At 62.2% G+C, this 26922-nt stretch overlaps 1 protein-coding gene across 2 annotated transcripts in view; it reads right to left on the bottom strand.

The window, feature by feature from the left end:
- Positions 1 to 17858: 17858 nt before the first annotated feature.
- The window catches only part of EFNA2 (ephrin A2), a 55098-nt gene continuing 46034 nt past the window's right edge, over positions 17859 to 26922 (bottom strand). Inside the window, exons 2-4 of one of the 2 annotated variants that reach the window (XM_074565538.1) lie at positions 25370 to 25659; positions 19784 to 19849; positions 17859 to 18124 (exon numbers count right to left, since the gene is read on the bottom strand). In XM_074565538.1, coding sequence (XP_074421639.1) covers positions 18003 to 18124; positions 19784 to 19849; positions 25370 to 25659 — 478 coding nt within the window. In that variant the 3' untranslated portion in view covers positions 17859 to 18002. Of the gene's footprint in view, positions 18125 to 19783; positions 19850 to 25369; positions 25971 to 26922 lie in introns of those variants that run through there. The other variant, XM_074565537.1, reaches the window with a different exon arrangement.

Here is a 26922-nt window from a genome sequence, read left to right as displayed (position 1 = left end):
TGCGAGGGCAGGAGAGATGCCGCCGGCTGGGATGCCACCGGAGCAGAGCGAGCCCCATGCCTGGGACAGGGGGCTGAGGGCCCAGCACCCCCTGCCCCATCGCCTTCCTCGTGCTCTCGCCACAGAGATCCCCCCGGCCGAGGTTGCGGGAGCGTTTCCCATGCCGTGCCTCAGTTTCCCCAGCTCGGGCAGGGCAGCGCAGCTCACCCTTGCCGAGGACCGCGGCTGCTCAACCTCCCCGTTTTTGGGGCAGCTCTTGGAGCCACCCCGGGGCTGCTCGATGCCCCGGCCATGAGCACCTGCGTCCCGAGGCCTCGCTCAGGTGGGATCACCTTGTGCTGCTGCCTCGGGGCTTCGGCCACCCCGTCCTTTCCCCGTGAGCGCCCGGTGCCGGGGCAGAGCCCACCCGGCATCTCCCCTCTCCCGGAGGAGGCTCAGGCATCCCGCATTTCCCTCTTTCAACAAAGGCAGCGTCTCCCTGTGCCACCGCTCATCGTCCTCCTCCTCCGCTTCCTCTTTCTCCCCTCTCTTCCTTTTTTTTTTTTTTTTTCCCCCTTAAAACAAGAAATGAGTTGTCTTCCCGCAGATGTGACTAAAAGCACTCTGGAAATGTCAGCCACTGCTGGAAAGGGACCCAGATAACATTTAGCTTTAGGTAAGAGAGTAGATTTTCTCTGCGCTAATTCATATTTATAAGCTCTCCTGTTCCCGGGGAGAGCGCGGCGCTGATAGCGCTGGCTGATTGCTAGCGAGCGGAGCAGGGAATTGTTTTCATATCTGAGATTAAAGAGTGGTTTCTGCTCCCAGTGGCACCTGTGTATTTACGCTGGTCATTCTCAATTCATTCTTATAAGATTAAGACTGGAAATGGGAAATGGTTATATAGTGCCGAGCCCAGGAGAGGCCGGGGGCTGCGAGGGGACGGGGCTCAGTGGTCCCGGCACGTGGAAGCCCAAGGCGGGGACAGCCCGGTCCTTCGCCGGGGACGGGGGCTCCTGGGGGAAACGCTTTGCCAGGATGGAAACTCCTCAGCCGGATCCCGTGGGATGGTCCATCCCTGGCAGGGATGGATGGGGATGGATGGACGGAGAGGAGCAGGAGAGATCCAAGCCTGCACTAGATTAGGCGAAAGATTTATTTCTATCATTATTTTTCAACACGTCCCGGGGTTTGTGTCAGCTGATTAAAAGCAAACAAATAAAGCCCTTCTTCTCCACGACGGATCAAGGATTTGGGAACTTTTAGAGCTTTACTTAGGGGTTTGTTTTTTTTTTTTTGTTTTTGTTTTTAAAATCATGTTTGCAAACTGGCTGAGCAGCTCCAGAGAGAGTCAGAACGCAAACACGGGGGGGAAAGAGAAATCTGGGTTGTGTTTGGGATCATAGGGCCTGGAATTAGGGGGAGAAAAGGGGGCGGGGGGGGGAGGAGGAGCTGGGGAGGCGGTAGGGGTTCGGGGTGGAAAGGGAAAAAGGCGAAAGGAGAAACAAGACAATGGCAGAAGGCACCCCGGGGACTTCCTGAGAGGTTTTAGAAATTCAAAATACGCCTTAGAGCCTCAAAGCTGTGTCAGTCACAGCCCCGGCGCAGGGATCACTAAGGCTGCGGCCAAACAATACCAGATTGTCTGAGGAAGGTGGGAAAATAGGGGGTCTCAGCGGCTCCCGCTCACACCAGCGGTTCCGCTCGTCAAGCACGCGTTCCACATGAATCAATTCTGGACAGAGCCTCGGCATAATCCCCGCCAGCCTTGCTATGACAACTTGAAGGAGAATTCGGCGGCTGAGTGACAGCAGACGGAGAACTGACAAGGCAAAAGACTGCAGGACTTTCCTTTCCTTCCCCCCCCCCCCTCCCCCCCCGCCTTTTTTTTCCTCCTCCCCCCAGTAACTTTTTTTTTTGGGTGGCTTCTCCGGGCACGCACGCGTCCGTCCGCACGCTTGTGCGCTCCCGCCTGTGTGCTGCCGCCCCGCCGGAGGGGGCAGAGGGGCTTCTCCCTCCTCCCTTTGCAGCCCTTGACCCCTCTGACCTTGCCCCGCACCCGAGGACCACCCCCCCCCAGCCCTGACCCGGGGGTGCTCAGGGGTCCGGCCGCCCCTCTCGCCCCATCGCTGCCCCCGAGGCCGAGCTGCCCCCGCGTTTTGGGGAAGGCGAAAGGGGAAGAGCAGGGAGCGCAGCGGCGGGCTGGGGGTGCCGGAGGGAAGGGGCAGGGGGTGCTGGGGGGCGCAGGGGGTGCCCACATCGTGTCTACCCAGCCGGGAGCGATGGCAGCAACCTCCATCCAGGGCTTTGGTGAAGGAGGACACGCGGTGCCGGCACCTCACCTGCACGCTTCCCGCCAGCATCACCCAAGGCGTTACTGGGGCTTCAGCGCAGCCCCTCGGGGGGGGGGGGGGTCACAGGGTGGCTGCAGGACCCCCCTCCCCCAAGCTGGGGGGCTCACAGCATCCCCGGCGGGGCTGTGGGCAGGGTGGGAGCCTGGCAGAGCAGCAGCACCCTCTGCCAATCAGCCATTAAGGCTTTAATAACCCCGGGCTCGTTATCAGGGGGGCGTGATGGGAAGCACGGCTCAATTAGTCCTTTACTGGTATCAGCCACGTGCGTTTGCAGCTTCGAGGGGCTCCCCACACCTTCCCCCCCTCTCCCCATGCCTTCCCCCCCCTCCCCACCACCAAGCGGAACTGGGACCAGTAGCCCATTGCCACACCAGGGCTGGTTTGGGGCCCTGGGGAGGCATCTGTGGGGCAGCGAGGAGCTGCCCTGGGATAATATTTAAAGATAGAGGTGGTTTAAGATTCTTCTCCAGCCCCGCAACTAAAGGATGCACTAATCACCGCCCCCCCATGAGCCTGCTGCCACCTGCCCTTGCCCTCCTGCCTCGTTAGGTGAACGGCGTGGGGTATTAATAATTACATCAAGAATAAAAAGTTCTTTTGTCACCTCTGGATCCGGCTCCTTTGCGGGCTCCCCCCGTTCCGGTTCCACCTGCCTGCTCGGGGAGGCAAGAGGTATAAAGGAAACTAATTAAAAATTGCCAGTGTCTTATGTTGGAGCATTTGGGTGCGTTCAGTAGTGAAAGACAAGCGTCTTGTTGCAAGAAAATCAATTTTACAGTTACAGGAGCAGAATAAATAGAGGTGGTGCGTTAAAGCAAGAGGATGAGCAGGGGCAGGGGGGGGCCCGCTCGGCGCCTGCCGCAGGGATGCGGGACCAGCGGGCCCGGGGGTGCTCGGGCTCCCTCCCCCCCCATTCCGCACCCCGAGGGGGTCACGCTGCCCCGGCAGCGGGTTTTGCTCAAACCGTGGGGTTTTCACCCAAAGCAGCCGCAGCCCAGGCTGGCCCAGCCCCAATGGAACAGTTTCCAGGAAAAAAGAAAACAAAACACAGATTTTGTCCCCAAAAAGCCACCCCGAGAATCGTCCTGTCCCTGCTGAGGCTGGGAACCCGTTATCCCCCCCCCCCGCCCGGGTCCCCGTTTGTGTTTTATTTATGTCGCCGCTCTCCCTCTGCGGGCGTGTGGCTAAAACCTCTTGGTTTCGTGCACGATTTCATTGTCTTTTTTGGGTCAGGAAAACGGTAAACAAGCCAATTATCCTTGGCGGGGTGTGCGTGTGTTGCGGGGGGGGGTGGGGGGTGGGAATTAACCGCTCCTCGCCCCGCACAGCTCGCCGGTGCCTTTCCCCGATGCTCAGGACGGTTATCGACGGCCGGGAAATGACGGCGGGGGGGGGACGGGGGGGGACACACAGACACACACACACGACACGCGACCAAACCCAAATGACTTTTATGCTAAACTGGATGCCGGAGGGGCAGGGGGAAACCGCGGGGGTGCGCTCCGGGATACCCCCCCCCCCCCCCCCCGCCCCCGTGCCGGCCCCGGGGTCTCCCGGAGCCGCGGTGACACCACCGCCCCCCCCCGCCCCGGCCCCGCTCATTCCCCTCCCCCCCCCCGCCAAGGATTTGCTTTTCTTTGCCCGTCGCACCAGGACAGCGCCGATCCCTAATCCTCAAATCGTCCCTTGTCGGTTTTACACACATCTCTAAGCTCCTCATAATAGATTTATTTAAAATAAAAAAAAAAAGTAATAATAATAATAATAATAATTAAAAAAAAAAAAAAGAAAAAAGGGAAGAAAGAAATAAAAACCCCTCTGTGGGCTATTACAGGATATTTTGGGTTTAACTGAAAACTACCCCGAGCACAGAGGGCCGGATCCTGGCTGGTGTAACCCAGGGTAGCCGGCACATCCCGGAGGGATGAGACCATGTCCTGCTGGGGCAGGATCGGGCCCCCCCTCTGCCAGACACCCCCCCCGCCCGCCGCTGCTCCAGGAGCATCCTCCTGCCCGGCTGCGGAGCGCCGCAGCCCCGAGAACCGGATCGAGCACGGCTGGGGGAATGAGGGACCCCCCAGTGTCCCCCCCCCAACCCTGGTGAAACGACCCCCGGTGCAGCCCCCTCGCACCCACCTTCCCCCGAGAGGCTGAGGATGCCCAGGCAGGGAGGGGGGCGAAGGCACACACTTACCCCCGCTTCTCCTGCGGCCCCCTGAGCCCCCCCCGGCCCAGGGCAGCCCTTGGTTGCAGGGCCGAGTTTTGGGGCGAGCCGGGATTGTCTTGTTTCTCTGCACCGGAGTGAAAATCGATAGGGGAGAGAATGGAAAAACACCTCTTTGGGGTGGCAGGGAGAGGGATGGGGATCCCGGGAAAAGCCGGGGCCGTTGTACCGGCCTTCGCACAGCCGGTGGGTGGGCGAACGCTCTCCGGGGCTGTGCCAGGCGGCGGGAATTCCCTGGAAAAGAGGAGTCCGGAGCAGCGGGCAGGACGGTGGGAGGCAGGATGAGTGCTAGTGAGACGCTTTCCCTCCGTTGGCATCCGTGACGCTCATTTCCCTCATAACCCGCTCTGGAAGCACTTCCAGCCCCGCTGGAGGCAGGAGCTGGGCTGGGGGCTCTGCTCTTTCCCCGGGCGCCCCCCGGGTGGCTCGCGGCTGGGGTCCCCGCCTGGGGAACCGAGGGGCGGCCGCTCCCCGCAGCGCGACGGCTGCGACCCCCGCGGTAAACGGGGGCCGTGGCTCTGGTGCGGTGGCCAAGGGCCTGCCTGGCCTTGCCCGCCCGCTCGGGCCTTGAGGGAGGGTCGTGTGTGTGCGTGGTGGTGGGTACAGTGACGCCACCGTGCTGGCACACGCGTGTGTGCTGTGACACGTGTGTGTGTGTGTGCTGTGATGTCTCTGTGCACTGGTGTGCGCTGCAACGTGTGTATGTGCGTGCTGTGATGTGTGTGTGTGTGTATTGCGTGCCGCAACTTGTGCGTGTTGCATGCTGCAACGTGTGTGTGCGTGCACCAGTGCATGCTGCAACGTGTGTGTGTTGCATGCTGCGATGTGTGTGTGTGCACCAGTGCATGCTGCAATGTGTGTGTACACGCACCGGTGCATGCTGCAACATGTGTGTTGCGTGCTGCGACACGTGTATGTGTGTGCTGTGATGGGGGGGTGTGTCGCATGCTGGGGGGTGTGCATGTGTGCACCAGTGCATGCTGCAACGCGTGTGTTGCACGCTGTGACACGTGTATGTGTGCACCAGTGCATGCTGCGACATGTGCGTGTGCGCGTGCTGCCACGCGTGTTCCATGCTGCGACATGTGTGTGTGCACCTGTGCATGCTGCAACATGTGTGTTGCGTGCTGCGACACGTGTATGTGTGTGCTGTGATGGGGGGGTGTGTTGCATGCTGGGGGGTGTGCATGTGTGCACCAGTGCATGCTGCGACGTGGGTATGTGTGTGCTGCGATGCATATGTGTGGGCTGCATGCTGCGACGTGTGCGTGTGCGCGTGCTGCCACGCGTGTTCCATGCTGCGACGTGTGTGTGTGCACCTGTGCATGCTGCAACATGTGTGTGTGTGCACGCTGCGATGTGTGTTACATGCTGCGACCTCTGTGTGTGCATCCATGCTGCGACGTGTGTGTGTGTGTGCACCAGTGCATGCCCCGACGTGTGTTTGTGCATGCTGTGACGTGTGTTTGTGCGTGCTGCGACACGTGTACACGCACAGCAGTGCATGCTGCAACATGTGTATGCGCGTGCTGTGATGTGTGCGTGTTGCATGCTGCGGGGGGTGTGTGCGCACCAGCGCATGCTGTGATGCGTGCGTGTGTGCACATGCGCACTGTGATGTGTGTTGCGTGCCGCGACTTGTGTATGTGCGCGCTCTGCTGTGTGTGTGCGTATTGCATGCTGTGACATGTGTGTGTTGCACGCCGTGACGTGTGTGTGCGCGCTCACAGCTGCGTGCCGCAGCGCCTCTGCGCGCTCACAACGCACCCACGCTGCAATGCGTGGGCACCAGCGCATGCTGCCACGTGCGTGTACGCGTCGCCGTGGGTTCGTGCGTGCACGAACCGGTCCATACTGCAGCGTGTGTGTGTGTGTGCGTGTGTGTGTGTGTGTGTGTGTGTGTGTGTGTGTGTGCACCAGTTCACGCTGCAACACGTGTGTCCCTGCCGGGGCATCGCCCGGTGCCGGGGCAGCCCGGCGGAGGGGACGTGCTCCATCGCTCCACAAACTCCATGGAGTTGCAGAGATGATTTCTCGGAGTTTGCTCGGCCGGGATTTATTTATTTTATTTTATTTTTTTTTTTTTTTTAGAGAAGTTGCCTCGAATCCCGGGTTCTGCCGGGGGGGGGCCTGGGGAGGGAGGAAGGTCTCCGGGTGAATTAGCATTTATATAGCTGTGCCTTGCATTTCAAAACCCCCTTTATCTCTATTAGCACCTAATAAAGACAGAGCTTTGTTCTAATTCATAATTATAGCGCTGGATGGAAATATTTGTGTTTCTATTCCCTGGGAGTTCGGCTCCCAAACCCCGCAGACAATTTGGAGTGAAAGATGGCCGGGTCTCCCCCCCCCGGCCCCGCGCTGGGGGGGGGGGGGGTCGCCCCAAACCCGGGTCAGAACAGAGGTCACCCAAAACCTGGGGGGGTCACCAAAACCCGGGGGCAGAGCCGAGATCACCCAAAACATGGGAGTCACCAAAACCTGGGGGCAGAGCTGGGGGTCACCCAAAACCTGGGGGTCACCCAAATCCCGGGGGTCACCCAAATCCCAGGGACAGAGCCAGCGTCACCCAAAACCTGGGGGTCACCAAAACCCAGGGGCAGAGCCGGGATCACCCAAAACCCGGGGGTCACCCAAATCCCGGGGACAGAGCTGGGGTCACCCAAAACCTGGGGGGGTCACCAAAACCCGGGGGGGTCACCAAAACCCGGGGGCAGAGCCAATATCACCCAAAAACATGGGAGTCACCAAAACCCAGGGGCAGAGCCGGGTTTCACCCAAAACCCAGGGGTCACCCAAATCCCGGGGGCAGAGCTGGGGGTCACCCAAAACCTGGGGGTCACCAAAACCCAGGGGCAGAGCTGGGTTTCACCCAAAACCTGGGGGTCACCCAAATGCCGGGGGCAGAGCCGGGGTCACCCAAAACATGGGAGTCACCAAAACCTGGGGGCAGAGCTGGGGGTCACCCAAAACCTTGGGGTCACCCAAATCCCCGGGGCAGAGCTGCGTTTCACCCAAAACCCGGGGGTCACCCAAAACCCGGGGACAGAGCCAAGGTCACCCAAAACCTGGGGGTCACCCAAAATCTGAGTCAGAGCCAGGGTCACCCAAAAACCTGGGTCAACCAAAACCCGGGGGCCACAACCGTTTGCACGAGGGCTTGTGGGCTGCTTGCACAAGGGCTTGGCCACCTGCAGCAGGGCCAGCAGTGGCCCTAGGACAGGCAGCGTGGGCAATTCCTGCCCGTCCGGCCGCAGGGGACACAGCGATGCACCCAAGCCCCTTCCCGGCCCGGCCCCCCTTGGAGTCCAGGAGTCCCGGGGTTCAAAGGGCCACGGTCCCCTCGCTGGCTGTGGCTACCCAGGGCTGGATTTGGCTAGCAGGTGGGCGGGCGGCCGCCAGGCCGGGACCCAGCGGGCTCTGCCTGCGCCCTGCGAGGAGCTCGTTGTGGATTCACGGCACTCCCCGGCACAAATGGGTTTAAACTACCTTAAGTGTTTCAGCAGGGAACTGGCGCTGGCGGTGTAACACTGTATTACCGCAGCATTAGGAGTGAAGTATTGATCCTAATCCTCTGGTTCAAAAATAGGATTATCAGAAGGGGGGGGGCGGCGGGAGAGATGCCCCGTCCCCGCCAGCCCCGGTCCCCCCGGCGAAGGGAGGGACCACGGTGGCACCTGATACCCTCGCCCGGGAGGTGGCTGCGTCCCCCGGGGGTGGCAGCGGCCTCTCGCCGCCCCAGGGGGATTCGGGCGGCCCGGGCTCGGGGGGGGGGGGTGTGGGGGTCGTCGGAGGGTTTTTCCTCCTGCAGGTCGGGTCGGCGGCTCCTCGGAGCAGCGACGGCGGCTCCCTTCGCCCGTCTCCAAGATGCAGATTTCCATTTCCCGGCCCCCGAAAAGAAAAAAAAAAAAAACCAAACCATCTTCCCCCGATCGATACCCGCGCCTTTACTCCTGATTGATTGATTGACCGATAGAGCAAACCACCGCCGGCTCAGCCCCCCTTCCCCGGGCCTGGGCCGGGGGGTGGGAGGGGGTTGGCGGCTTTCTGCTACATTTTCCTCTTGCTTTTACACTTTTCTTTTACCCTTCGCTGCCCGGCGAGGGGGGGGAGCAGCCCCTGCCGGTTCCTACACGGGGGGTTTGGCTGCCATGTGCTGAGTGAGGATGGGGCTGGGGAGGGGGGGGAGGTGGGGGCTGCAAAACCCCTGAGAAATGGGGTTGCACCGAGGAGCGGGTTGCACCAGGGAGCTGCCACCATGCCATGCCCCCCCCCCGCCGCTCCCGGACCCCCCCCAGGCTGATGACAATGGTTAGTCAGTCATGAAAGGGGGAAATGGATTCACCGGAGCCCTCCGGTGTGCACCTTATTGCCTGTGACACCGCCCGGCTGGCTGCTTATCATTATAGATTAATGCGTGTGATTGAGGCTGGGGGCGGATTGGGGGCTCTTCTGTGCTGGAAAAGAAGAGGGGGGGGTGTCTCCGAACCCTCATCCCCCCGCCCCCCCCGCGACCCCAGCCCCGGGGCTTTCTCCCCCCCACGGCCCGGCCCCCGCCGCCGGGCTGAGCCCCCGGGGACGACCGTCCCCTCCTCGGCTATTTGCTTCTCCCTGCCTGGCTGCCTCTGAATACGGTTCGCATTTCACTCCTAATCTCCTCTCTTTAGTTTTTAATCCCCTCTCTCCTCCCGGGCTGCTTTTCCCTCTCCTCCCTCGCCTCCTCTCCTTCCCCTCTTCTCCCTTCGCCCTCCCCCTCCCCGCAAGACAAATTACCCTTAATGATATGCTGAAGGCCATGACACCCATGTTGTCTCTTTGTCATCCTTCGCGGTGCAGCGTGAAAAGATAATACAAAATGCGGCACTTATCTACAATTGAGCGCCAAGACAACTTGCTAATCCCTTAATAACGCGGCGGCCGGGGCCCCATCGGCTGCTGCTCCCGTCGCCGCCTGCCAAAGCGCCGCCGCCGCTGCCAGAGCCCGGCCGTACCCCCCCTCCCCTTCCCTTCCCCGGTGCGGGCCGGCTGCCGGGGCCGCGGCTCCCCCCGGCTGCCGGTGGGGAGGTGGCGGCGGCGGGTGGGTCCGCGGGGAAGGGGCGGGAGGGGGAACTCCCCCCCCCCTCAATAAATGGACCCCATGGGAGCGTTGAGTGGCAGCGTGGAGGTGGGGGGGGGAAGCCGGCCCCAAGGTTAAAAGGGCCGTATCCCCGCGGGCCTGATCCTGACGCCGCTGGTGCCCGCCCCCCCCCTCCCATCCCTGAGGGCTGCGCTCGGTCCAGCCCCGCTGGGGAGGGGAGCGGGGCATGCCCCCTCCCCCCCGCACCAACCCATTGGGCGTCCCGGTGGGGGTCCGCACCCCGTAGCCAACCCCCCCAGGGTCCCGCCGGGGGACGAGCATCCCCGCACCCCGCGCATCTCCATGCGGGATGGGGACACCGGCACCTCCAAATCCGCCCCCCCCGCCCTGGACAGAAATTGCCACTTAATTTCCGGCTTCCTTTCCCCCTTCCCACCCCCGCCGTGATTTACCTCTCCCCAGAGGAGCCCAAAAGCTGTAAACACACTTTTATTTGTCAGTTGTATCCCTGCAGCCGGCGAGGCTGTTGAAAAGGTAATATATGATTTCAGTCCTCTTTGCTTGATGATGTCGGGATTAGGAGCCCTACATATTTTATAGAAACCTCTACATGATCTTCCTTTATAAATCATTTAAATAGGAGTGTCTTTTCTTGGTGTGTGATATAAAATATTTACTGGAGTGGATGAAGGCTATTCATCCGTGTTTACCCTCCCGCTTTCCAGACCGGTTGCATTTACAAACAGCTCAGCCCTTCCCAGCTTCGGCGGCGGCCGGGCCATGGAATGGAGCTGGGGGGGGAGAAGGGGGGGGCGAGAAGCCGGGACCGGCTCCCCAAGGCCGGGAGATCCCGCCGAGGGGAATCCTGGGGGGGTGACGCCTTCCCCCAACCACGTTTTGCTGTAAGAAGAAGAGATTTTGGTACAGACAGAGCATCCTCCCCCGTGGCACCACCCCCACCCCCCCAGCCCCGTGCTGGCTGCCACACAGCCGCCCCCAGCCCCCAAAACCGGGGTCCCCCAGGAGCTCCCACCAGCACCGGACCCCCCCCCCGGCCCTTGGCCCCCCCACCCCAGCCCATCTCATCTCCGCAGCGTCCCCATTAGCATTCATTGCTATTCTTTTCATTTGTTACCTGGCAGGGGAACGAAAACACGTTGTTCCCCCCAGCAGCGGGTTTCCTACGGCGAGCCCCAACTTTTCAATCATTTCTTGGCACCGCCGTGGCAGAGAGCGGCCCCCTCCGCCCTCCCCCCCCCCCCCGCTCCCCACTCCGCCCCCCCGGGCAGGAGCCATCGCTATTAAAAGGCTCACCCAGGGGCATGTATTTTCCATAAGACGCCGTGTACATGCTGTGCAACATTCAGGAGGATCATGCTGGAGCAATCGGGCCGGATATAATGCCGCTTACCTTGCGGGAGAGGAGCTCGCCGAGGGGGATGGATGCTCGCTCGGTGCCTGGGGCATCGTTCCCCCCTCCCCAGCAAAGCCCTGGGGGTGGGAGGGGGCTGAGACAGGGATGCTCAGCACCTGCTTCCCCTCTCCCACCAGCTGGGGTGGGAGGAAAAGGGTCAGGGAAGGTTCCCCGGGTGCAGGCAAGGAGCGGTGACCCCCCCCCTCCCCTCGAGGTCACCTCACCCATGGCTCCCTACGGCTGTGGCAGCCCCCCCAGCCCACCCCCCCCTCCCCTCCCCTCCCCGGGGGAATTAACAGCTGAAGAAAACTAAATGTCTAGTGGCCTGAAAAGTTTCATTTCCTGCGAGCAGGGCCCCGCCGAACGGCATGTAAAGGAGCTGCCATCGCTGCGCGCAATTACACACCCGGCTGCCTTGTTCCGCGGAAATCGATGGCCGCAGAAGGACAGAGGTGGGGGGGGGGGTCCAGGCACAATGCACACACACCCCCCCCACCACCCCCCCGCACCATGGCCAGGCACGGCCCCGCATCCCGATCGGCTGGAGCAAAGGTGCGGGTGCTGCTCGGGGAGCGGTGGTGGGTGCTGGCATCCCGCACCCCCTGCTCGGCCAATTCCCTGCTCTCATCTCATGCTATTTTCATAAATCACACCCCCCCCGCCCCGATCTGTTCCTTTCCTGGGGGCTCAGCACCCGGCAGCTTGGAACACGGACATTTCTGGTCATGTCGCTTGTACCCATCAGGGGATAAGGCCGGGGAGGGGGTGGCAGGAGGGACAGGAGCACAGATGTGGCAGCCAGGCAGCAGAAAACAAGCAGTGGGGACAGGGGGTCCCCCCGCGCCGGGAGCCAGGTGGCACCATGTGACCTCAGTGGCCACCCTGCAAACCTTGGTGGCCACCAGGAGCCTGAGCTCTGCAGCATCCACAAGCCACAGCACAAGGCTGGGGGGACGCAGGGCGGCGAGGGGGCAGCCTGGCCTCGGGGAATTCATTTGAAGGGAGCAAATCGATGGCAGATGTTGGGGAGGGGACGAGGGGCAGCTCGCAGGGAGGGACCCCGGAGCATTTGGGTGGGTGGGCTGGCCGGAGCCGGGGGGGTCACAGCTCCAGGAAGGTTGGGAAATCCATCAACCTTTGCAGAAAAGATCATTTTTAGCTCAGGGTGCCCCGAGTACCCCCAGGGAGAGCTCATGGTGAATGTTTCCCCTCGGCACACGGGCTCCGGGGCTGCCCCCAGCGCTGCAGGGGGAGCCGGGGTGGCACCCCCCACCACCACCACCCTGAGCAGGCACCAGGCTGGGCCCCTCGGCAGCACAAATTGGGAAAACCCCGCTGCAAAGCACGGTAGGATCAGACCTGCCCAGCTGAGCATCCCTCCTCCGGCTGCGTTTCGCCCGCGTGCTTCTGGATCTGGAGCGAGGAGAAGAGGAGGGAAGCCAGAGAGGTGCTGCGGGAACTGGTGAGCTGCTGGCCGGATCCTGAGCCCCACCGAGGTGTAAATCTTGGGGGCTGGGGGGCTACACCCTCCCGAGCAAGCTGCGGATCAGGCTCCTGCACTGTCTGCGGCTGTAACTTGGTGCCAGGCGGGATATTCCACGGGCCAGTGGAGCATGGTGCGCCCGCTGCCTTCATGGGATTAAAAGGAAAAAAAAAAAAACTATTAACACCAAAATGCTGAAACGGAGCAAGGAGCAGCATGCGGCGGAGCTGCTTGCCTCGGAAAGGTGCCCACCGTGACTGAGTCGCTGCCGCCTCGGGGACTTGTGACCCCCAAACTGCCCCAGGGCCTTCGCACCGGAGCGGGTCAGGAGCACCAGGACGCCGCAGGGTCACAGCCACGGGGCTGTCACCTCCCAAACCTGCCCTTGGAGGCGACCCAACCCTGCCCGTGGCCACCAGCACCTCAGCAGCGCCCTCGGCATCGCAGGGGGCAGCTCCTGCATCCGCCTCTGCAGCCAGATGTGGGTCCAGCAGCTGGTTGGGGGGGGGGGAGATAGAGCTGAACACAGGCTGGGAGGAGGAGGAGGGGGAAGAAGGTGTCCTGGAGCAGGGTCATGCCAGGAGAGCCCCCCCTTCACCCCTCAGCAGGTGAATCATGGCTCGTGGGGAAGGTGGGGACCATGAGCCACCCCACAACCGAACCCCTGGAAGGAGGGCCCAGCCCCAGCCCCAGCCCCCCCGCCCCGCGCCCAGCTGTGGGGTCCTGATGGAGGAGAAGCCACATCCCCGTCAGCCCTGAACCCCCGTCCACGGTGTAAAATTGGTGCTAGAGGAGACTCAGGCCCGTAAAAACCCATTTCAGGCACCACCAGCCATACGTGACACCCCCTGCCTCCCCCCGCGGGGCCAGCAGCGCTCGGGAGCATCGCCCCAGCCGCAGGCCCCCCCACCCCAAGCCCAACGGCAACCCAGGGCTCAGGGGATCCCAAGGGTGCCCCATCCCACCCCTCGGCAATGGGTCCCCCGCTGCCCTGGGGGGGGAACCAGACCCCCCTTCCCCCCAGTCCCTGGTTGCCAGCAAAACCCAGATTGTAGCTGGGACGGGGCATATTCGGGGGGTCACAGGGCTGGGGGGAAGCTCCTACCGGTGGGGAACCCCCCCGGGGCTGGGGGGGGGGTGCGTTTTTTCCCCTTCTTCCGCATGTGCCGTCACAGGGAAGCGGAGATTTAAGAGGTGATTCATTTCCCGGGGCAGCGCGCAGGGGAATTCTTTGTTTTCCAGCAGCGCCAGACACCTCAAGACCAGGAAAAAACCGGGAAAACCGCTCCCGTTATTCGTCGTGTCCCCCCGTCCCTCCCCGCTCTCGTTATTCGCGTGGACCGCGGTTCCCCCACCCGGTACCGGGACGCGGCGGCGGCCGGGACGGGCCCGACCCCGGCACCCCGAGCTGCCCCCGGCTCCCCCGTGGTTGTTCCAACCCCAATTAGCGGCTGCGTTAATGACCCGGCTCCAATCACCCGCGTGTCCCCGCGTCCCCTCTCCCCTTTGCAGGGGGCTGGCGAGACCCCCGACCACGGGACACCCCCCACCCGGGGCAGGAGAAGGGGGGGGGGGGGGGGGACGCAGGACCCCCAGCCCCGGGTTCAAGGTAATCAAGGACCGAAGGGTGGGCGATACCTGGGGGTGTGGGGGTGTCCGCGGCGGGGGGGGGGGGGGGGGGGGGGGGGGGGGGGGAAGCGACTCCCCGTCACCTCGGGTCCCTCCATCAAACCCCACCGAGAGCCGGTGCCACCAGACCTAAATCATCCCTTTCAGGCCTTAAAAATTCCACGGCTCTTATTAATTAATCACCTAACGGCGATCCGTCTCAGCCTGGCGCCTGCCACTTTGCTATTTTTAACTCCCTATTTCCAACACACTCCCCCCGCGCCCCCCCCAGCGTTAAAAAAAATCATGAGTCGGGGCCTCAAAAAACCGTCCTGACTGGGGCTAAAAAAAAAAATCGCAATTTTTTTGGGGGGGGTAAAAAGACCCCACCGGGCTCTTTCTCTGGCACTTTTCGCTGCCGGAGCCCGTCGCTGGCAGAGCCGCCCCTGCTGGTATTTCCCCCCCCCCCCCCCCCCGCCCCCAGCTCCTGGCACACAGATGGCCCTGATTAAAAAGCAAAATTAGTCTTTCACCCTCTCGTGGCAAACTTCAGAGCCTCGGATCAGCTGTACGAGCCTGAATTAATTAACAGCGGATTGCTCCTATTCTGCTAATTACGCTGGAATAAACGCCGGGAATGAACACGGGCCGCACAAAAAAGTTATTTAGTATTTAAAGAAAAAAAAAAAAAAGAGCAAGCGGGGGGGGGGTGTCCTGCCCCCCTCCCTGGCTGGGCCTGCTCTGCCAAGGGCTGGGGGTCGCGATGCCACCTACGAGGAGCCTGGTGGCTTTGGTGGTTCCCACCGCCCCCCCCACCCCGGGATGTCACCTCTTGGTGGCCCAACACCGTCCCAGCACGGGGGAAACTGAGGCAGAGGCGGGCGAGCAGCCGGGGGAGACACCGGAGCATCCCAGCCCCGAGCGCCCACCCGCCAGGCTGCATCGCCTCCAATAATTAAGTACTATCAACAATTGCATATTAATTAATTTAATATCCATTATTATTCATTAACGCGGTAATTAAATCCTTCCCGTAATTAACACACCACCCAGCAGAGCGGTCTGGCTTCACAGCCCCGTTGCACCGGGGGAGAGGGGACGGAGCCCGGTGTGCCTCCCCCCCCCCCCCCTCCCAGTGCTGGCGTTGGCTCCCCCCGGGCCGGTGGCTTCCCGGTGCCCACGGGGGACCGGCCCCCCCCCTCTCCCCCCCCCCTCGGGGACACGGCACGGCTCAGCCCGAATGGCCGCAGCCCCGGGAGGGAAAGTCATTTCTCGAAAGCAAGGGCCTCGCACGACATTTATTTGTATTTTATTATAAAAAAATACAGAATCCAAACGGGGGGGGGGAGGAGGGGGGTGGGGGGGGCCGGGGAGGGGGTGGGGGGGTGATCCGGTACCATCATCACGACGGGGAGGACGACAAGCGGCGTGGTGGCGAAGGACGAAGCGGGGCGGAACGGAGACCAACGCGCGGAACCAGCGCCCGCCATGGGGCTGCGCACCCCCAATCCCCCCCCCAACCCGCCTCACCCCCCAACTACGCTCCCGGGGGGGGGGGGGGGAACAACCCAGCCACGACGAAGCCCCCCCCCCCCCTCAAACCTTACCCCCCCCCAACCCCGACTGCCAGCCACGCTGCCGCCTCCGCTTTGTCGCTCTCCCACGGTCGCTGTACACAATATAGATATTTATATATATAATCTATATATATATAAAACACAGACCAAAAGCCAGGTTTTGCCATCGCCGCTCGCCCCCCCCCACCCCCCCCCACCCCCCCGAGCCGGCACCGCGGCGGGTGGGGGCTGCTGGAGCCCGGTGGGGGCTGCTGGAGCCCGGTGGGTGCTCAGCGCCCGGCAGGATGGGTGCCCTCCCTTATCCCCCCCCCCCCCGACACCCGCGGTGCTTTCGCTCGCCTTTCGAGAACCACAACCTGGTCTGGACACACGGGGACAGGGACGGGACAGCGGGGAATGCGATTTTTATTTTTTTTTTTTTTTAATTATTGTGGGTTTTGTTTTTGTTTTTTATTTTTTTTTTACTTTTTTTTTTTTGGGGGGGGCGGGCGGGGCGGGGGGGGGGGAGGATGGTCGAGATGAGCTTTATTGCGAGATTTCAGCTTCCTAGTCTAGAAAATAAAAAATAAAATAAAAATAAAATAAACCCTTCCATAAAATTCATTCTCAACAATACATAAAAAAAAAAAACCAAACAAAAAACAAAAAACAAACCCAAAACCGCTCACAGTATAGCGCTCTATGTACAGGGACGGGGGTTCGCCCCCCCCCCCCCCCCAACCCGGCCCCCCCCACCGAAGGGTCTGGGGTGGGTTTGGGAAAGGCGCCCGCAGGAGGGGCTTTGGCCGGGTCTGAGCCCATTGCCCTCGTCCCCCGGGACCACCGACCCCCCCAAGTGTGGGGGGGGACTCTGCGGGACGGGCACGGGACCCCCCCTGGGGTGGGACAGCCCCAGATTTAAGGCGAGGAGGGGTCAGGCCCCGGGGGCTGCGGGGGGAACCCCTCCCTGGGCTCCTGCCACCCCCTGGGGTCAGGGCCAACCTCGGCCTGGGGCGGGGGGGTTGGGTGGGTTTTTCTTATTAATGCAAAGAAGGAAAAGGAGAAAATCCCCAAGCCCAGCCCCGGGGACGCCAGCAGCAGCCGGGGGGCGAAGGGGCGACCATGGGGAGCGCCGCGATGGTCCCGCACGCGGCTCCTGGACAACCCCTTGGGAGGGGGGGGGGTCTCGCACCCCCGCGGTGTTGGCGGGGGGACGCGGTGCAGAGCTGTGTGTGGAAGAGGAAAACCTGCCCGTGGCGGGCCAGCACCGTGCTCCTGCCCTGGAGAGATCAGCCCTGCCGGGATGAGGGCTCCGGTCCCGGCTCCGGCCAAACGCCTTCGGAGCCATTCCAGCTGCTGGGCGAGCCCGGCCTGCCGGCTGCCAGCGCCCGGCGGTGCTCCCTGTGCCACCAGTCGTCCCCGGTGCTCCCTGTGCCAGCCATCCATCGTCCCCGCTGCTCTCCGTGCCCTCCATCATCCCCGCTGCTCCCCTCGGCTGCGTCCAGTTTGCTTTGCCGCTCGCGGAGCCGCCCATGGGGACAGCGGTGACATCCACGGCACGAGCAGTGGGGACGGGGTCACCCCACCGGGGGCTCGTGTCCGTCCCGGCCCCCCAGCCCCGTGGCGGGGGGTGGCAGGGGCAGCGCGGCAGGGCTGGCACCGCGACGTCCTGTTGCCGGAGCCACAGCCAGGCTGGGAAGGAGTCTGTGACAAGGGAGCCGTGGGCACCATGGCGGGTGTCCCGTCTGTCTGTCCCGGCGTCCTCTCCATCTGTCCCGGCATTGGCTGGGTGCTGCGGCCGCCCCGGCCGGGGGCTCGGCGGGAGGGGGCTGTGCCCGGCCCCGCGCCAGGTCAGTCTGCCACGGGGAAGCCCGGACTGAAACAACCCGACAAATAAAAATAAAATTTTTTTTCCTTTTTTTTTTTTTAAAAAAAAAAAAAAAAAAAAGAAGCCAAACGAGGAACTCTATATTTGGTCTAGAAATGTAAAAAGCGACATCCGAGAGGGAGAGCCGGAGCCCAGCGAGCCGCAGTGCAGTGCCGGGAGACGTCGGTGTGCGCAGCCAGCATCCGTCCCGTGGGGCAGCCCCTCACCCTTCCCGGCGCGGGTGGCCATATGGGGACAAGGACTTCACGCGGTGGCAGGATCCGGGCGAGCTTCTCCCCAGCAGCACCAAGCCTCCGCGCCGGCGACCTCCCCGGGCAGCGCAGTAGCCAGGGCTGGAAGGCGATTCGGGGTGGCCGGGACCTGGGCCCCGGCTGGCTCCTTCCCCCCGGGAGCCGCTCCCCGGCACGTCACCCTCGGTGCTACGAGGCCAGCAGCGTCCAGACGACCGGCACCACCACCAGCACGGCGGGGGGGACCCTGAGGCTGCAGCAGGAGTTGTTGCTGGTGAAAATGGGCTCCGGGGACTCGTAGAGGGAATCGTCTGCGGAAGGGGAGGGAGAGAGAGAAGGAGGCGTGAGCTGGCGGCAGAGCTGGGGGGATGCTCGGCGCTCCGGGGGTTGGGGTCTGATCCCAGCCCTGGCATCAGCACCCCAGGTGTTGGGGTCCCATCCTGCCCTGGGAGAGGGGGGGATGCTCAGCACCCCGGGGGCGGGATGCTCAGCACCCCGGGGGTTGGGGTCTGATCCCAGCCTGGCAGAGGCAGGGGGATGCTCAGCACCCCGGGGGTTGGGGTCTGATCCCAGCCTGGCAGAGGGGGGGGGATTCTCAGCACCCCGGGGGTTGGGGTCTGATCCCAGCCTGGCAGAGGGGGGGGGATGCTCAGCACCCCGGGGGTTGGGGTCTGGATGCCGCTGATGCAGCACCCTCCTCCCCCGTGGTGCGGAGCTGGGTACCGATCCCCCCCCCAGATCCCTCCGGTCCCTGCCCTCTAACTGGGATCAGGCAGCGTTTCACCCCATCCCCTCTGAACCCCCCCCCGCAGCCCCCCGTGCCCGAGGTGGGTGCCCTTGTGCCAGGGGCATCAGCTGCGGAGGCCGGGGGGGGCGCTCAGCCGTGGCCAGGGACAGACCAGCCCACCACGGCCAACAGCCCAGTGGTCCCACAGCCAAACCCCAACTGGTGGAAGCCCCGAGCGCTCCGGGGACCACGTTAAGCGATGGCTAAAGCCGTCAACAGGCTCCCGGGGCTCAGCTCACTCACATTTGTTACCGGATTAAGGATTTTTATGGACTCAGAGCCAGGAAAAGCAGAGCCTGGTCCTGTCTGAGGATGCTCCATCCCCTTGTGTCCCCCCCCCTCTCCTGGAGGGTCCCTGTGTGGGGTCACCCGAGACCGGGGTCCCCCCACCCTGCGCCGGGTGCTTGTAAATGAGGAGGTTTCAGGGATTTGTCGCAGGGCCGGACCCAATCGAGGGGTGCCCAGCGCGGGACGGCCCTCGGGGAGCCCCCGCAGCCCCCCCGGGGCAAAGCCCCTCTCCCTTGGCAGTGCAAAGGCGGCCCTTCCTCTCTGCAAGGCATCGGCATAATAAAATCCTGATATTATTAAAAAAATAATATCAGGAGAAAAGATTTTTTGTCCCCCTCCCCGCCATTATGCCCTAGTCCTGAACAAAACAGAATGATTTTTTACAGATGGTTTCATTATATCGGGTTTTATTTTAAAGCCATGCAAATAAAAAATAAAAAAAAAATTTAAAAAAAAAAAAAAAAAGGAAAGACATCCTTTTAAATGGTGACATTTTGCAGGCACTCAGCCCTTCCCCAGGGAGAGCTGCTGCCATTTGCTAATTACACGTTAACAGGAGAAGAAAATTATTAATTTGTTTTTTTAAATGGCTGAGTTATTTGATTCTGAAAAGTAGCCACTGTGCAGAGATTATTATTTTTTTTTCTCCCCCTCCAACCCCCCCCCCGGACTCCTCCTATCTGAAACCCAGCAGTAAATGTTCCCCACGCAGGCGACGCGCCCGCCGCGGTCCAGACACCGTCCCCCTCCCCATCAGGGTGTCACCCGGGGGGGGGACCTGCGTCCCCCTCCACGGTCCCCACTCGCCCAGGGCCACCGAGAGCATCACCCTTGCCCCGTGGGGCAGGATGGACCCCCACCCCGGGGCACCCCGGGCTCCCCCCGGCTCACTCACTTGTCGGCCGAACATAAACCTTCAGCTTCAGGCAGGATTTGTCCACCGTGTTCGGGGAGGACGCGGCTGCAGAGAAGCAAAGGGGAGAGAAAGAGGGGGGTTAGGGGGGGCAGCGGCTCGGCCCCCACCATGGGGACAGAGCAGGGACCCCCCAAAAGGTCCACGCACGCCGTGACCCCCTACAGCATCACTGGGATGCCCGGGGCAGGGCTGGGAGATGGGTGGTCGCATCCAGCCCCACTGCACAGGGCTGGTGACGGGGGGGGGTCCGCGCTGGGAGGGGTACAGTCCCCACCATAAAAGCCACCACGGGGGGGGCTGCCCTCCCCCGGCGCGGGCAAACCCTGCCCGCCGAGCCCCCGCCACGGCCGTTACGGCAGCGCGGAACATCCCGCAGGGACCCCTCAATGGATGCCATAAGGATCCACCACGGAGGGTCCTCCGGGGCATCGCTTTGGGGGTCCCAGCACCCGCTTGCTGTGGGGAGAGCCCCCCCCGGAGCTGGCGGGGGGACACAGCCAGCGACTGAGCCGCCCCACAGCATCCCCAGCACAGCAGAACCTCCCCCCCCGCCCCAGTTTGTAGTGGGAGGGAGCCTGGGGCTGCCCCATCCCAGGGGAGACCAGTAAAGGGTCCCTGGTGGTCCCAGCACAGCTGGGGCTTCCCTCTGGGGACAGGGGACACGGCCCGTGTGGCTTTTGTCCCCGTCGCGGAGGGCTGCCCGGCTCTCCCGGAACAGGCGAAATGAGGATAAAGGCAGAGAATAAAAATAATATTCCTTGGGAGAGAGAAAGGGAGTAATTGCAATAATTATCTTGGTGAAAGTCCCTTCTCAATACGAGAAAATGTGATTTTTATATATATGTTTTTAAAGGAATTTAATTTTCTTTTCTCTCTCTCTCTCTCTCTTTTTTTTTTTTTTTTTTTTTTTTTGAATTAAAGAAGGGGAGAGAGCATTATTCGCAATAAAGTTTAATTTCAGCTGGAAGAAGGGGGAATGGGGATGCCGCTCGCAGGAGAGCCGGCAGCGAGGGGCCAGCGCTGCCCCGGCACCCCCTGTCCCCTCCAGTGGCACTGGGCCACCACCGTCCCCCCCCTCTGGTGCTTAGGGGGGGACATGGCGGGGCCCGGGGCAGGGGGATGGTGACACCGGGGACCCCCCCCGTTGCTCCACAGGACCCGTTCCGTTTATTTTTACCAAATAAAGGTGCGGAGCAGGCGCAGAGGGGCCGCAGGCTCCGTTGGCTCCCTGTCACCCCTGTCCTGTCACCCCTGTCCCCCCCCTTCCTGCACGCCGCCACCCCCGGCAATGGGGGCTGTGCACCCCCGCACCTCTTGACGGTCACATCCTGCACCGGCGGCACCACCTTGCCCATGCCATCGACACAGCCTTGGCACAGCCCTGGTACAGCCCTGGCATAGCAATGGTACAGCCCTGGCACAGCCCCGGCACAGCCCTGGTACAGCCCTGGCACAGCCCTGGTACAGCCCTGGTACAGCCCTGGCACAGCCCTGGCACAGCCCTGGTACAGCCATGGCATAGCAATGGTACAGCCCCGGCACAGCCCCGGCACAGCCCTGATACAGCCCTGGCACAGCCCTGGCACAGCCCTGGCATAGCAATGGCACAGCCCCAGTACAGCCATGGCATAGCAATGGTACAGCCCTGGCACAGCCTCGGCACAGCCCTGATACAGCCCTGGTATGGCCTGGTACGGCCCTGGCACAGCCCTGGTACAGCCCTGGTACAGCCCTGGCATAGCAATGGTACAGCCCTGGCACAGCCCCAGTACAGCCATGGCACAGCCCTGGTACAGCCATGGCACAGCCCTGGCACAGCAATGGTACAGCCCCGGCACAGCCCTGGCACAGCCCTGGCACAGCAGTGGCACAGCCCTGGCATAGCAATGGTACAGCCCTGGCACAGCCCTGGCACAGCCCTGGCACAGCAGTGGCACAGCCCTGGCACAGCAATGGTACAGCCCCGGCACAGCCCTGGCACAGCAGTGGCACAGCCCTGGCATAGCAATGGTACAGCCCCGGCACAGCCCCGGCACAGCCCTGGCACAGCCACCTCGTGGCGCTGCTGGGGACGCTGCGGAGCCTCCCCAGGGGTGGGTTTTTTTCACCCTTCCCTTCTCTTTTCCTCCCTGGCACTGAACCCCACGCGGGAAGGGAGAGAGTGATGCGAGCTGCGCCCGGTGCCTGCCATGCCGTGCTGTGCCGGGCCATGCCATGCCAAGAGGTGCCATGCCGTCCCACGCCATGCCATCTCATGCCATGCCAAGCCATGCCATGCCATACCATGCTAATCCATGCCATGCCATGCTAACCTGTGCTGCGCAATTCCGTGCCATGCCATGCCATGCCGTCCTGTGCCATGCCGTGCCATGCTATGCCAAGCCATGCCGTGCCATCTCACGCCATGCCATGCTATGTCATGCCAAGCCACGCTATGCTGTGCCATGCCAAGCCAAGCCAAGCCATGCCGTGCCATTCTGTGCCATGCCATGCCGAGCCATGCCACGCCGTACTGTCTCATGCCATGCTGAGCCATGCCATGCCATTCTGTATCATGCCATGCCATGCCATGCTGTCCCATGCCACGTTGTGTCATGCCCTGGCATGCCATGCCATGCTGAGCCATGCCATGCTGTGCCATACTGAGCCATGCCATGCTGTGCCACGCTGAGCCATGCCGTGCCGTCCCGTGCCATGCTATGCCATGCCATGCCGAGCCATGCTGAGCCATGCCGTGCCATCCCGTGCCATGCTATGCCATGCCGTGCCGCCCTGTGCCCTGCCGTGCTGAGCCATGCCATGCCGTCCCGTGCCATGCTGTGCCACGCTGAGCCATGCCGTCCTGTGCCATGCTATGCCATGCCATGCCGAGCCATGCTGAGCCATGCCGTGCCATCCCGTGCCATGCTATGCCATGCCATGCCACGCCGAGCCATGCCGTGCCATCCCGTGCCATGCTATGCCATGCCGTGCCGCCCTGTGCCCTGCCATGCTGAGCCATGCCATGCTGTCCCATGCCATGCTATGCCATGCCATGCTGTGCCATGCTGAGCCATGCCGTCCTGTGCCATGCTATGCCATGCCATGCCACGCTGAGCCATGCCGTGCCGTCCCGTGCCATGCTGAGCCATGCCGTGCCACCCTGCGCCCTGCCATGCCGAGCCGTGCCGAGCGGCATCGCGGACATCCCGCAGCAGCTCCGTCCGCCGGCTCCATCCCCGGGGCCAGCCCGTGCCCTTGACCCGCCACCGGGAGCACGCGCGCGGCCCCGTGCCCGCGAGGTTAATGGCATTCCAATTTGCGAGCTGGAGGAGGAGGTAATTTCTTTTCTTTCATGTCTGCTAAATACGGTTCCTCAAAGAGGCATAATTTCTAATGTTCCGCATGACATGAATTCTAACCGGTTTAGCAATGATCAGCTTCACCATTTACTTCTGTGTAATCTCTCCCTAACGACATTAAAAATAAAAAAAAATAAAATCATCATCATCATAAAAAAAAATAAAATAAAACAGGGGAAGGCAAAGAGAGAGTTGTAGACGCGGTTATTCGGCGAGTGACATTTTACCGGGGAAGAGGGAGAAGGTTGGGGGGGGGGGGGGGGCACGGCGGAAAAATGGTAATTTAATATAGATAAAAGGAACAAATTAAGTGGGCCGAAAACAGATGCTTTAGGAAAAAGGGGGAGAAATAATAAGGGAGATAAGCGTGCCGGCTGGCTCCCGCGCGGGAAGAGGCGTCCCTGTCCCCCCGTGGCACCGCCGAGTGCTTGGGGGTCACGCTTTCCCATTTATTTTTATTTTTATTTTCCCCTCTACTGATTGCCGGACTCCCAGCGCCTCATCCCAGCCCCATTAGCTTATTTTTCCATGGCTCCGGCGGGCTCCTGAGGAAGCCGATCCGGTTCCTCTCCCCCTCCTCTGTCCTGGCCCTGCCGTGCACAGACGCTCCGGAGGCGGAAATCCAAGGAAGGGCCTGATCCGCGCTGTCCCGGGGGGACCCGATCCCACGGGCAGCGCCTGGCACCCTGCCGAGGAGTTTTCCCGGGAGCGGGTCGGCCGGTTTGGGCTTCATCCGCTGGGCAAGAGAGCGGAGCGCAGCCCCGAGAGCGCTGGAACACACGGGAGCGTGCCGGAATAGGTGGGAGTGTGCGGGAATACACGGGAATACACAGGAGCATGCGGGAGAGCATGGGAATACTCGGGACCGTGCAGGAATACATGGGAGCATGTGGGAATGCACGGGAGTGTGCGGGAATAGAATATATGGGAGCGTGTGGGAGAGCACAGGAATACACGGGAGCACATGGGAATACACGGGAGCATGTGGGAGATGGTGGGAATACTTGGGAGCATGCGGGAATACACAGGAGCACGGGGGAAAACACGGGAGCGTGCAGAAGAGTGCAGGAATACACAGGAGCGTGTGGGAATACATGGGAGTGTGCGGGAATACAGGGGAGCATGTGGGAGAGCACAGGAATACACAGGAATACATGGAAGCATGCGGGAATACACGGGAATACACAGGAGCATGCAGGAATACATGGGAGTGTGCAGAAATACATGGGAGCATGTGGGAGAGCACAGGAATACATGGGAGCGTGCAGGAATACATGGGAATACAGGGGAATATAGAGAAGCGTGTGGGAGAGCACGGGAAAACATGAGAATACATGGGAGCATGCGGGAATACACAGGAATACAGGGGAGCGTGCGGGAATACATGGGAGCATGTGGGAGAGTGTGGGAATACGGAGCGTGCAGGAATACACAGGAGCGTGTGGGAGAGCATGGGAATACACGGGAGCACAGGGAAGCATGTGGGAACAAATGGGAATATACAGGAATATATGGGAATATATGTGAGTGCGTGGGAGAGCACGGGAATACATGGGAGCATGTGGGAATACACGTGAGTGTGCGGGAATACATGGGAGCATGTGGGAGAGTGCGGGAATACTCGGGAGTGTGCGGGAGAGCACGGGAATACACGGGAGCATGTGGGAATACATGGGAGCGTGTGGGATAGCACAGGAATACGGGGGAGCATGGGGAATAAATACATGGGAATACACGGGAATCTGTGGGAATACACGGGAGCGTGGTGAATACATGGGAATACACAGGAATGTGTGGGAATAAACGGGAGCGTGGGGAATACATGGGAATACACGGGAGTGTGCGGGAATACACAGGAGCGTGGGGAATACATGGGAATACACGGGAGCACACGGGGCTGTGCCTCCACCCCGGCGCAGCACCTTTACCGGTGCCTGGTGGGGGCTCCCGTGGGGATGAGACGACGTCCCCAGCATCCCGTGGTCCCTGGAAAAATCCTGGCCGCTCTGGTGGCCACCCCGTGCCCATGACAGAGCCCCCGCCGAAGGCTTTCGGCACCCAGCGTGTGCCGGTTGGGATCTCTGCCGCGAGCCGGAGACGCCGGGTCCGGTCTGCGCCGCGGGGAGATGCCGGGGACGTCCCCGGGATGCGCTCGCCAGACCCCCGGGCACCCCCCCCGTCCCCGTCCCCGTCCCCGTCCCCGTCCCCGTCGCCCCCCACTCACAGATGTAGTAGTACTCGTGGCCGGGTCTGAACTCGAAGCCCAGCGAGAAGGGGGTGAAAAGCTGGAATTTCTCCGAGAACTTGAGGGGCCCGTTGGGGGAGTTGGGCCGGTTGCACTCCCAGCGCTTGAAGCCCTTCTGGCGGTGGTCGCAGGACGCGTGCCCCTCGTAGTTGACCATGTAGAGGATGTAGCGCTCCATGCGCTCGGGCAGCGGCTCCTCGTAGTGGGGGCAGTAGATGTCCAGGTAGTCGTTGATGCTCACCTCCACCGTGTAGTCCCCCCGGTGAAACCTGCGGGAGAAGCCGGCCGGCGGCGTCAGCGGGAGCCGCGTTTCACCCCATCCCACCCGCGGGGATGCCGGCCGCCCCGGCAACGCCAAAACCTTGCTTTGACCGTGACCCATCCAGCCCAATCTCGCACCGCTCTCCCCACTGCCCCCCCCTGCCCCCCGCCCCATTACCCCACCAGTTTAACCCTCTTTGTTTTCCGCCCCATAAACCGGCACCGCTTGGTAGCAAATCACAAACGGGGGGAAAAAAAAATAAAAAATAAAATAAATCGTTATTCACGGCGACGCCGTGGCGGCGTTGGCATCGCCGCAGCTGTGCGCTACAATCCCAGCGTAATTTGCGTTTCTGGCACTGATTATGGGAGAGATTAAGGGATTAGCGGCACTGGAGAACGCCGCGGCGCACGCTGGCAGCCGCCCACCGCCCACCGGCTCCTCGGGGCGACCCCTGCGACCCCCCCCTCCTCCCCAAACTGCTGCCCGTGGCGGGACGCGGCAGACCCCCGGAGCTACCGGCGCGGCAGCCGGTGAAGCTCGCCGGCCAAACTCCCCGGCTCCCCGAGGAGCCAACCTGGCAGCTTGGCTTCTCCCCCCCCCCCGGCCATGTCAAGCGCGTTTTCTTTGCTAATTAATTGGAGGCTCCCGCAGCGTGACTCTCCCACCAGCAGAAAGCTGCCCCCCCCCCCCGCCTCAGCACAACCAGGAACACCCCATGGTTCCAGGGTCAGCGCTCCCGGACCCCGAGGAGCAGCTCCGCGTGCACCCCTGCGGCTCGGCCCTGGGGCAGTCAGTGGCCGGAGGGGTCAGCGCGGGCCTGGGTGGGATGGGGACGGTGGCCACAGCCCCCCCCGGCCACCCCAAAGCAGCCTCAGGGCTCCCCGACACCCCCTGAGCCTCCAGCAGCTGCGAGCAGGGCTGAGACTGGCTCAAACTCATCACACAGGACGCCCCAAGCGCGCATCCCCGGGGTGGATGGCGGGGGGGGGGGGGCACGGGGATGGCAGCGAACGGCCGGCGGTGGCGGAGGGTGACCCAAAAAGCACCCAGCACCCCAAAATGGGAAGAGGGGACCGAAGATGGGAGGCGGGAGCGGGGAAAACTGGTCGTCCAGCCTCGCCGGAGCAGCCGAGCGGCCGCGTCCAGCCCCCATCCAGCTCATTACCTGCTTCATAAGCACTCTGATCACACAGGGAAATGGGCTAATTAAGGAGAAGGGTTTTTTTCTCTCTCTCTCTCTCTCCTTCTCTCTCCTTTCCCGAGTCAG

Source organism: Larus michahellis, chromosome 23 (assembly GCF_964199755.1).
Source record: "Larus michahellis chromosome 23, bLarMic1.1, whole genome shotgun sequence".
In the NCBI taxonomy this organism is placed as follows: Eukaryota; Metazoa; Chordata; class Aves; order Charadriiformes; family Laridae; genus Larus; species Larus michahellis.
This window is presented reverse-complemented; position numbering and strand designations above follow the sequence as displayed.